The sequence below is a fragment of the Sprattus sprattus genome, assembly GCF_963457725.1.
Source record: "Sprattus sprattus genome assembly, chromosome: 10".
Taxonomy (NCBI): Eukaryota; Metazoa; Chordata; class Actinopteri; order Clupeiformes; family Clupeidae; genus Sprattus; species Sprattus sprattus.
In genome coordinates, this window is record NC_137908.1 from 21313006 (window position 1) to 21325755 (window position 12750).

At 39.5% G+C, this 12750-nt stretch overlaps 1 protein-coding gene across 1 annotated transcript; it reads left to right on the forward strand.

The window, feature by feature from the left end:
• The first annotated feature begins 696 nt into the window (after nucleotides 1-696).
• shisa10.1 (shisa family member 10, tandem duplicate 1) lies at nucleotides 697-12642 on the forward strand. The gene is made up of 5 exons (XM_080846853.1): nucleotides 697-792; nucleotides 2731-2890; nucleotides 3296-3423; nucleotides 9344-9553; nucleotides 10954-12642. The coding sequence occupies exons 1-5, from the start codon at nucleotides 735-737 to the stop codon at nucleotides 11169-11171; spliced, it is 774 nt and encodes a 257-aa protein (XP_080702979.1). The 5' UTR covers nucleotides 697-734; the 3' UTR covers nucleotides 11172-12642.
• Nucleotides 12643-12750: the final 108 nt, after the last annotated feature.

Genomic DNA, 12750 nt, shown 5'->3' on the forward strand with positions numbered 1-12750 from the left:
AATCCACCAAACAACTAAAAACAAGAGTGAATACCGACAGGAGAATACACTGTATAGGATTGGCAAAGAATTTGGGCAAATTTTACTTGGGCGATACCCACAGAATCAGCTGTGCTGCTCATCTCTCAACTACAACCTCAATCACCCTAGCAAAATCCTATCAACCACTACCATAATGACTACCTTTCTTTCTATCTTTATTTTCTTATCAACTTCCCAGTCTCATTCTTTATATTTTACACTTTTCTCTTCATCTCTGTCCTGCTCTCTATATATCTGTCTTTACACACCTCTTCTCTTCATTTTTGGCCTCCTTCTCTTTTTGTCTCTTTCTGCATGCCTTACATTTGATCCTGATCTTTTACTTCCTATTTATTTAGAATGTTTAGCTTTTGCTTTGCATGCACTGGTGGTATCTCCTTCAGGAAATGCACGTCTATTACTCTTGTGGCTAAATATACAAATAAACACAAAAACTACTAGAATATGGGGATGACCCCCCTACTATGTAAGCTCACTAACGAGTTTTAAATCTGTCTAAGAAAGAAAGACCAGTTGAGAAGGTTGGCTGGGTCCCAGAGGGTTCCGTTTGGTTCAGCACTGCTGTGCAGAGAACTAACGCCGATAACGATAAGGCGTAGCTAGGAGTGTGTCATATTACATTACACAAAAAACGTCACTCAGTCGCAATCGCAAATTCAAGTCAGAAGACAAGGCGACCTCACGTCTCAGCGATGGCGTTCCTTGTCCAATTTCTGGTGTTTTTTGGGACACTCTTAATGGTTGCAGCTGGTAAGATTAACATAATTGAACTATTCACATGCGATTGAAGTCGAAGGTCGAACACTGGGCATTAAAGAAAGCCCGACTTTTGGTAGCTAAAGCTAGCTAGCTACCGTGTATCTATGTTTTCTTTTCATCGGTTATGGACCCTAACCAAATGTATTCTAGTGAAATATTTAAATATATGAGTTACCATTAATGTAAGCATACACCCAAGGCTACAGAGCCCATCAGATTAACCTAACTTAAGCCAACAGTGATACGTCTTTTTGAGTCCACATGTCTAATGTTGTTAGCTTTTAAGGAACCTTAAGGCTTGTAATGCAAGATGCACTAGTGAGGTTGTGTGGTTGCTAAACATAATAGTTTGAGGGCAAAAAATAACCTTTGAGACAAAACAGTGTACTAAATTAACTGTAATTCAGTTGAGATCATATTTTCCAACTTTCATCGTTTTATTTATTTCTGGAACTCATCCTTGTAACCGGGTCTACAAGTAAAACAAGCACAGTGAAACGCCTAGATCAATGGTTCTCAACTCGTCTGGCCTAGGGATACTTTTCCTATGGTCATTAAGTTGTGACCAAAATGTGTTTAATTCAAATCATAAAGTAAACTTAGACACAAAAACATAATAGCCAATATCCGTCACATGCTAACTGGAAATTACAAGAAATTACGTTTCTCAACAATATAACTACAGTAGACAATTAGCTAAACGTTTTAACTTTTCTTATAGAGTTATGAATTATAGCATAGATTGAATTAGCCCACCAGTGGCATCTGTATGTAGACGGCTAGTAGGTCGAGGCTCTCCCAGTTTACGTCACATCAACTCCATCAACTCGGCCTCCCATACGTTAGGCTATGCATCTCACGCAAAACATTATCTGTCTACCCGTCCCCGAGTGCTCCATTTCCCCTGATTGAGGCTTAAGAACCGGAAAGACTTTTGCCATGTCAAAGTTCGTATGTTTTCTTCAAGAAGCATTTATGTTCTAAGAACAGACACTCCGCGACAGACACTCCCATTCATTCAATGATTCTGCGACCTACCAGCTGAGAAACACTGGCCTAGATCATGGCTGTAAGCTTTTTTTGTACACATAGCAGAGTGCTTTCAACGATGTGAAGTTAACTAATACGTTTAATATGGTTACCACTTGACATTACATTTGCTCATAGTTTTTGTCTTTTCATTTTTCAACAGTTTTATTTATTTATTTTTTACTTTTAAATGTTTGTAACAGTCAGCCTCTTTTAGCTGTTCTTCACATATGAGTCCACACCAGCCACTTGTCAGTTACCGTGTCAATTTAGATGCTTTCTATTAAAGTCATAATTTTGCCACTATGTCTGACACAAAAACCTTAGACAGACAAAGAACATGGATGCTTGATAAGTGTAAGTCTTGCCCTTTATTAAAGAGAGCCAGATACCTTGTTGGTGAAGACAGAACTTTTAACAGTTACTGTTGATACAGCCACATTTCTGGTTTCTGATGACATTCATTTGTACCCAGAGCCTGAAAGCTCTGTTAATTTATTTTAAAAACTAACTTGGGAGCAGCTTGACTGTATAGTACCCAAGAAGTGCCCATCAAGCCAATCCAACTTTTGGGTGGTGCTTCAGGAAGTGTGGGGTGAAATTTCTACAGATTACCTCAACAAATTAACAGCTAGAATGCCAAAGGTCTGCAATGCTGTAATTGCTGCAAATGAAGCATTCTTTGAAGAAAGCGAAGTTGGAAGAACAAAATTAATATTTCAAATAAAAATTATAATTTCTATCTTTGTCAATGTATTGACAATATTTTGTATTCATTTTGCAACTCATCTGATAAATAAAAGTGTGAGTTTTCATGGAAAACACAAAATGTTCTGGGTTACCCCAAACTTTTGAATGGTAGTGTAACACATTCATATTATATTCCCTTTTACTTTACAGATGATGAAAATGATTGCCAGAGTTACTATGATGGGAGCACATATCACCAAGTGGTGAAATGCGTCTCTAAAACATGGTGCTGTGGTAGCTGTGAAAGGCGATTCTGCTGTTCAAAGCATTCATTGAGTTTCTCTGAGAATATGCAAGAGGACTGCTTCATGTATGTAACAGATAAACCATTTATCTATTACCTAGTAGAAATACAATACTACAATTGTGTATATTATTTTCTATGTACATTTCAATTAGGTGTTATTACAATTTGGTAAACAAATATAAAAATGGGCTAAACAAATATACTGTATGTGGTTTTACTGCAGGTAATTATATTTTTGTGTTTTATTTTCGTATTTGTGTATATGTGTTTGTACATGCAGACTGAAATTGGCCTTTCTAGATTAAGGTAGTCTGTATAGATATATAAGTTATATACATAAACATGCTGATGTGTCTGTGTTGCATGTGTGTGTGCGTACATTCACATATAAGTTAATCATGTGAAATATAAAAGATATTCTTCAGTTTGTGTAAAACTATTTTTACATAGTTTGCTTTCCCCCCAAAGGTCTAGTGGGACAACGACATTTGCGATCTCTGGGATTGTTGCTTCCATGATCATCGTCATCCTCCTTGTCATCTGCTGTTGTGTTTGCCCCTGCTGCTGCCTTTATAAAATGTGCCGCAAGCCCAGACGTAAGTCCTATCTTCTAAGCTCAACTTTGTGTGTGTGTGTGTAAAAATCTAAAACGTACTTATTATTTAGCCAATTCAGCCAATGTTCTGTCTCAGTGACCCTCTGTAAGGATCTGTCTCTGGGTCCATTTCTCCTTGACCTCTGTAACCCTCAGTTGTTAAGTCAAATTGTAGAATTTTAATAGGAAAGGAAGAGGTAAATGGTAGTTAAGTATTCTGCTTGTTTATCTGTTGTGAATTAATGGCCACTGTATGGATACAAAGCAGTAGGGGTGCACAATTCAGAAAATGCCACGATTCGATTCGATACCGATTTTTAGGCTCACGATTCGATTCAAAAACGATTCTCAACTGAAAAAAATGTATTCACAGTATGTAAATGTTAGTGCTGTCAAACGATCGTGATTAATCGCATTTTTGTCATAGTTAACTCAAAATTAATCGCGATATATCGCAAATTAATTATCATGGAAAAGTGGATTGGCTTGCTTTATGCAATGTTTTATTTTATTGTAAAATAACATTGCCAAACAGGGCGGTACAAAATAAAATTATAAAGTGCACATTTCAGACTCAGCCTATAGTGCAGTAAAACCATGGCTTAATATTTTCTTTTTTTCAAGTTTGCTGTGAACATAGAAGTCAGGCCTCTTATTTCAAAAACAATGAACCGTAACAGTTAGGTTACCAATAAAAGGTAAGCCTACTACTTCTGTGCTTTCAGCCAGCTGCCTGTTGACATTTTCAGACAACAGTGAAGCTCGCTTCTTTTGCACATCACAACTTTTAAAGGTAAACTTTCTATTCAGAAGCTTTTTATCAACCATTTCGCCGTATCGCGCTCACCATCACTCAAACCGTAACGTTAGCCTACTACACAGGTTGCGAAGCCAAAAAGAACGTTAATTTAAATTATTATTATTTATTTATTTTTTCAATATGACTCGATTTTTGGAATTCTATGAATCGATTCTGAATCGGAAGCACTTGAATCGCGATACGAATGTGAATCGATTTTTTTGCAAACCCCTACAAAGCAGTGAAATCAATTAATCTTATTATATTAGGCCATTGTTGAAATTGAAGTTTGCCAGTTTGCAGTTAATGGTAAAAGTTGATAAATGTACAATGTATGTTAAGTTGCTTGTTGGGAGTTAGAGGGTTGTCAGGGGAATCGACTGCAGAAATACAGAAACAGTGCAAATAAAATCACACAAAGTACTGTCTAATTTCCTGACCCTCTACACAACCTAGTGTGGCTGTTTCAAGTTGAGGGTAAATTCTGGGATTCCCCAACCAGAATGAGTCAAGGCAGTCATTACCACACTCTTAACTGTCTGTCAGCCCCCCCCCCCCCCCCCAAACCACCCACCTACCTCAAATGGAAAATTGCAGTGGGAGGAATCTAGAAACAATGACGAGCCCTTAGCTGTAAGGGCTAACTTGCAGAATGAGTCCTTGCTTGTTCTCTTGAAATCATGACAGCTTAAACATAAAACAGCATGGCAGCCCTGTTTTTTTTTTCTTAACTTGAGGAACTTAATGTGTCTACTGTATTTTCCTATTGAATGCACCGTATATGAACTGCATTTCAGTATTTTGATTTAATTTCATAAAACAAACCTACAACCCCCACAGTAAAAAAACAGTTCTTGAGCATTATGTATTATTATGGTGTGGTGTGGGAATGGACGCTAAACCTTTAAATCTATTGTTAATTGGTCCCCTGAAACCCTCAGGGAGCCTGTGCAGCCTCATATTCACACATGTTAACATGAGTTCATCACATGCTAACAGCTGCCAACTGTAAAGATGGTTCCCTAAGTTAGAGATACCCTAGCAACTACAAACACGCTCCATAGCATCACTTTAAATACAATCTGCTAGGCAGGCACGTGCACAGACATTTTGGGGGGCAGGTGCTCAAAAAAAAAAAAAGGGCACCCATCGCCAAAATTATTTATGAAATTAAAAATAATAATAATAAATAAAAAAACACAGAAGGAGGTTTTCAACTTATATATTTATTTGTGTTAACAAACTAGATCAAATGATCAAATTGAATAAATAAATGAATAACAGGCATAAACAGACAAAACAAGGCCATATTGTATAAGCAAATAGTATGTTAAATAATCAAACAATATTCTAACTTAGAACTTATCAAAACTCTGCTCTGGATAAATTAAAGGATCTTCACAGGAGCATCCTCCTTGGTGCCATTTCTTGGAAGATTTGTATCACTTCACTGTGATTTATTTCAATGTCTTGCTCAATGGCAAGCAGGAGAAGGTCAGAGAGTCTTTCTTCCCCACAGAGACTCCTGAGCCTGTTCTTTATAATCTTCAGTTTTGAAAAGGATCTTTCCACTGAAGCTGTTGTCACTGGCAGTGTTGCATAGATCCTTACCATCTTCACAAATGTTGGAAAGATGAGCTGGCCAGAGTTCTCCTCCACAATGGCAAGGATTTCTTGCAGGTTCTTCGAGGGAAAGCTGGAGTGGAACACCTTTACCTCTGTCTTCAGCTGGTCCTCATTTTCCTCATAGAAGTCACAAAGAACATGGACAGCTTCCTCTGCCTCTGGGTTTGGGGTGCTTGTCCAGTTGGCACACACTGTTAGAGAGTGGAAGGACCGTATGATTGAGCCAGTTGGACTTCCAGTGATGCTCCTATGGAATCTCCTGTTGAGCTCTGCAGTCAAGGTATCAATAAATGTGTAGTACACATTCTTCCTGTAGTATGACTCCAAAGAGTCAATCTCATCACTAACTTGCGATGCAGTTGTGCTTTGGTTGAAACGCACTGGCACTTTCCGTTTCCTCTCCTGGCCAGGCACAACGGTAGGTAAAGGAATGTTGAGAGCCTCTGCCTTCTCTGACGCACCTTGAAATATCTCGGCAAACTTCTCCTCAGACCTCAATGCTTGTATTGTGTGAATTACACCATCGATTAGCTTGTAGGCTGTGGAGTGGTCCAGGCTTTCTTCTTGCAGAGCGTTTGATGCAAGAGCAGTGACTGCAAATGCTGGGGTGGTGATTTCCATGCAGAGGATGAATGCGAAGTTAATCGCATTACTGTACATTTTTGCATCCCCTAGGGCCAGGTCAGGTGGAATTCTTTCACAGATCTCATTGAGGAGCATCATAATAGCCTCAAGATTTTTCTGAAGGGCCTTCAGTGCTTGTTCCCTGCAAGCCCAACGGGTATCTGAAAGCCTCTTGAGCTCCACAATAGGTCCCTTTGGATGCAGGGACTGCTGCAATCTGACTAAAGCAGCATGGCGCTTTGAGGAGCCATTGCAAAAGGCATACAGCTTCTCAACCAGGTTGAAGAAGGTCACAAAGTGCTTGTTTGACTTTGAGGCTTCCACCAGGACCAAGTTCAGGCAGTGTGCTTTGCAGTGCACATAGAGTGCCTTCTCATTAAGTGTGCGTATTCTGGCTTGAAGGCCATTGTACATGCCACTCATGTTGGCTGCTCCATCATAGCCCTGGCCATACATATTTTTCACCTCCAGACCATTCTTCTGTAGAAGGGAGACTACAGTTTTCTCCAGCTCCTGCCCTGTTGTCGTGTCAATGTTGCAAACTTCAATGAATCTCTCTTTAATTTGCTTTTGATGTAGGTATCGCACTACAAATGACACCTGTTCTTTGTGTGAAACATCTGTGGTTTCATCCAAGAGAATGGAGTACATTTGAGCTTCTTTGATTTCTCTTTGGATCTCCCTCCTGATGTAAGTACCCAGTGCTGTGATCAGGTCATTTTGGCTTCTGTTTGACAGCAGTGACACCTGGGGCCTTTTCTTGGTGACTTTCACTTTTGCAATGTTTTCTGTATGCATCTTCAGCACACTGTCATAGCGGGAAAACAGATCAACAAGTTCCAGAAAGTTCCCACGGTTGCTACTCGAGTGACTCTCATTATCCCCTCGAAATGCTAGTCCCTGCCTTGCGAGATACACTGTGAGATCTACTAACCTGGTCAGTATCTCTCTGTTTGTCTGCCTCTCTCGCTCTCTGGCTTCCACTCCCTTAACATCTGATACATCAAATGATGTCTGGAGTGCCTTTTTTCTATAATTGGTCCACCTCACCATGCTTGTCATATGGACCTCTGTGACAGAGTGCTGCTGGATTTTTTCAAGAGCAGTATTCCACTTTCTGATACCATTTCTCCACTCCTTTCTGCTTTTATACTTATCTTCAGGTAGAAAAAGCCGACAACTGAAACAGTGCATTGAATCTGAACTTGGGGAATACTCCAGCCACCCATTTCCAGAAAACCATTGCTTTTGGAATGACCGCCCTTCATCATTTTTAGGGAAAACTAATTCTGCTTGACAGGGCCCTACACTGCAGCACATAGCTTTGTAGCTCTCATTGCACCTGATCTTAAATGCTTCAACGTGGGACGGATCAGTAGGGTATGGCATGGTGGCTATTTTGGAAATTGCATCCTCATTTTCAGATCTTTCCTCCACATGCCCTAGCTGTGATGTAGAGGGGGCTGCTGTTATTTCACCCTCTCCTTCACTCATTTCCTCAGGCATCACTATTTCTGTTGCTGCCCCTGAACATAACAGAGTCTGTCCTTCCTCATCTGTGATGGGCTCCCCTGGACTAGGTAGGGTAACTGATTCTCCTTCATTAAATTGGCTTGTTGATGGCTTGATCCAAGTCAAAAGGGAGCGGCTACTCTGAGCTGCTTGCTGCAGTTCCCTGTCCTTCTGCTTTTTGACTCTGTCTTTTTTTGGCATTATGCTGCAAATTTTGTAAAAGAGATAAATGAATGTTGTGGATAATAATTGTACTGTTTTCTGAAGGTAAAAGCATAAGCAGCATTACACTAATTATGCTCTTCTCAACCTGTGTTTCCTCTTGGCAGTATTAGACAGCTAGCTTACATTTCCCTTATTTTACTCTTTTTCACCCTCTGCAATTACTCATACAAGTTTGATCGTTGTAAAACAGGCAAAACGAAGAGATACATAAATATCACGTTAAACAATGTTGGACAAGGATAGCATGACACCGAGAGCTAGCATAGTTTACCTGCTATTTTCTAGCTGTGAATTTTCGTGACATTTATAAACATAAATTCAACATACTTTCGAAATTGTCTAAACGGCCTTTATACAACACAAACTATGCACTTTCAGACAAATAATGTCATTTAACATGACAAACGTCAGTAAACAGCTGGGCAATGCTTTGAAATCAAGTTAGTTGTTTGTTTATTTTTTTTAGGAAACGTCGGACCAGTTATGTTTTCAGACGTAATGTTTTTAGCGGCACTAATGTTGTTGTTAATTTATAACACACAAAGTCGGGGGGTTGCACAATCACTGTCATTACCTGTTAGTCTGATGCTGCAGGTCAGTGAAGACGTAGACTGCACCGGTGTGGCCTTGCGCTCAGCACTGATGTGGGGGATGAGGAGGGAAGGCTGTGGCGGGGGCTTGTGAGCACCGTGGAGCATAGGCATAGAATACGTATTCTACGTCTATGCCGCGGAGCATGTCGGGGCGAAATTCTCACAAGATCTCAAATAAATAACCCCTCAGATATCAAAACACATTTGGGGAAATTGATGACAGAGAAACTAATTTGTATTCTAAAAATATTGATGAATGAAAATAAAATTGGGCTTGAGAAAAAAAGGGCACTTTTTCTCAACCAGGGCACAAGGGCTGGTGCTTGAGCACCACTTGGGGTCTATCTGTGCACGTGCCTGCTGCTAGGAATACACAACACCCCTCACTTTATCATTATGAAAGACTGAGTGTGAATGAAAATGTTTTATCTATCCAATGTTGTTTCTCTATGTGAAAGAGGGAGGGAGAGAGATGGAGACCCATTCACGACTTAGCTAGTATCCTGCGACTATCTTGTTCAGATTGTGTTATCTCTGTGCAGCGGTGATAGCAACAACACACACAACAACAGTGGTCACTTCACCATATCCCCAAAACACCACCCCTGCCCAACAGTACCCTGGGTACCAACCTGTGGCGCCGCAGCCTGGCTATGGAACCCCCGTAGGGTATGGTGGTCAACCCATGCCTAGTGCACCATACCAAGGGCAACCCTATGCTGTTGGACCCCCTCCTCCTTATCAGGAGAGTGGTAAGTATCTTGATTTATTTTAAACCAGACTTGGTTTGATATGCAAAGCAATAACAGTGTGCTTTGTTCATGATAACCAGTCTAGTATGTGCATAGCTGTTTAATAGTGATGTTTTAACATCTATAGCAGAGCTCCTCTCCTCTTTCTCCCTCTCCCCAGTGCTTTGCTGTGCATCTCTCTCATTGTTTACCATTATCTCTCTGTAGGGCCTGACATAAGCAGATGCCCCTCAACCCAACTGGGCAGAACTGAAAAGATCATACAAAATAGATACTTCTTCTTTTTTTAAACAAATAGACAAAACTCCAAAACATCAGGGTTACAAAATGTTTTCAGTTCTAAGAAATAATGGAGATCTTGGAAAAATTGTTTAAATGGTGGCTGAATGGGAGTGTATGTATTATTGGACCCAGGGTTCTTGTTCCCACAGGTCCTATATTCCCAAGGTTCATTATCCTCAGGGTTACCCAGCTCAATGACCTATTGATATTGCACATTAAGGATACTGTTCAAAGGGTTTTATGGTCTCAGAATTTTTTTTTCCCTGGGTCAAATCTTCAGCATATGTTTCCCTGAGTCAAAATGTTTAATGTTCTGTTTATTTCCACCATTATCATAGTATATAATATATATATATAATAGCTGCTCCCCAAAAAGTCAACATGATTTTTTTTAGCTTTGTTTTCTTTTGCAGATGGGTCCCTTTTGTTCTATTAGTTAAACAGTACTACAAACTACTAATGACTTCAGCAACTTTCATCCTTCTCAGATTATCATTATGAGCAGATATGGTCTATAACTACACTAATACTGACCCTATGTTGACAAGATAGACTGAAAAAACTCCTTAGATGGTTGTGTTTGTACATAAATGTAATTTCTTTGGCTGTTTTTGCTTAGATTTTTAGCTATAGAGAAATGGACACTGTACAATCTGATATTGTAACCAAAAACAACAAGTCTGAGGTGATTTACAACTAAGGTGTCTGAGCCAACTAACTAACATTAGCACGTTAGCAAGATTTTACCCACAAAGTAGACCTCCTTCTAGTGAAGTTACACAGCGGTCAGCAATTCATAAAGACGTGATTGGTTGTTCACCTGTCAATATCGCTTTAAAAGTCTGCGTTATCAACACGCCCTCATACAGTATGTCTGGCAAGCCCACCGCCAAGCGTACATGTGAATGCACTGTTAGAGAAGTAGGAAAAGAAGAGGAAAATATTTAATAGTCAAGAGTGGAAGAAAACTAAAATGAACTATCCCAGTACCAGTGTTAAGCTTTGTGTTTAGTCACACGATAATGAATTCACACAACATGACATTTTGCTTTTAGGATATCTGGCACTGTTATACTTCCATAACTAGGTACTAAATGTAACCACCTCTGTCCCCACAGCTGGCCCAGGATATCCTGTCAACTACAGCCAGGCAGCATTCACACCAGGTCATCAGCCCTACCCAATGCAACCACCAGTACCAGCAGGTCAACAACCCTACCCAATGCAACCACCAGCAGGTTACCAGGCCCAGCCCCCCCCATCCACAGATTTTAATTCCGCTCAGCCTGCCTACAATCCTGACTATGTTCCTCATCCTGCCAAGCCTGCCTACTAAACACCACATGCGTTCCTAGCCAAGCCCAAGACGGATGCAGTCCCCCCGGAACACCGTAGCCCTGCTCTGTTATTTACTCTTTATTTAGAGTTTTGCAAACATTTTTTCCTAGACTGCCAGACCACATTATTGATCTGAAATAGAAATCCATCATGCTGATCTTTGAGACTGTTACTTAGTGTGAACTGGCGGCTTCATAGAAAGCACTCTTGTTCCTTTTCCTTTCTTTACTCTTCTTTCCGCTTTGCCTTGTAAAGCCGTAAGCAAAAGGGAATATATGTGCTGTATGTGAGTCATGTCGTTGTGCAACCAGTTCGAGCTATGTCCAGCACAATACTAGTATTATGCACTGAAGTCAATTCTTAAGGAAAAGTTTACATGTCACTTTATTTTAGCATATATAGAATTCTATGACGTGCATTTAACTTATATGTATGTACCTTCTGACTGTGTGGAGCTAAATTTGGGAACCAAGGTGAGTGATTTTTCTACATAAACCAAATTATATCGAATTTTGGTTCAATCTGAAAGATCCATCTTCCTCTGAATCTCAGGTTATGTCAAGCCTGAATGTAAAATTGCTAATTGAACCAGGGGTGTTCTGTGGTTTTTAGGTCTCCTTCTAGTTTTACAATATGCCTTATTTCTTTCCATGCTGGATGATGTTTAAGATATTAGTCAAGACAAAAGCCAACAAGTGCTTTGGTTAGGATGGTTATGTTTAACTCAAGGGATCGATTTCTTTAGTATGGAAGCCTTTTCACAATTATTTATATGAGGTGAATAATATTGTCATATGTTATGAAAAAAAGTGTCTCTTTATGCATACTGTGGCCAACAGTAGATCAAGTTAAAATATTGTGATTAAATTAAACAGGTTTCATTTTGACCATACCAGTTCAGTTAAAAAGGTAAAACTGGTAGCCTTATATCCCTATCAGATCAACAACCACCAAATATTGCATTGGCATTACATTTTATACAGCACGTCTCCAAATAATTGTACATTGTTATGAATCCTTCACACCTTTTCAGATTTCACCAGTGTTTGTGACATGGGGCAAGCTTTAGCTCTTGGTTTAAGACTCGCTAGCCCCAACCAGTGCCAAAGGCCATTTCCTTAGCGGACATCCATGGTTTAATATTGATTTCAGCTAAATACATTTGCCAAGTGCCTTTGTTTTACACTCTTTTACATTTTAATTATCTTTAATCCAACTTTTGCATGCATCGTTGCATTTTCTAATGGACATCCATGCCACTTTTGGCCTGGGCCTTTGCTGAAATGGCTGTAACTATCTTTTGAGACCTCAACCAAGCCTTAATTATGCCTACAGTTCTGTAATTTGCATAAAGTTGGAACTCTGGTTAACAAAAAACAAATTTAAGTGGTATTCTGTATGTATGCATATGCTGTGCAATGTATTTTTCTTTTTTTTTTATGTATATATATCCTTTACCTTCAACACATTTTTATGTCAACAAATAACAAATAAAGAACATGTTTTAAACCCAGTCTCTTGCAGGAATCAATGTGGTCTTAAAACTGTGTGCTTATAGGCAAGGGTATATGACATGG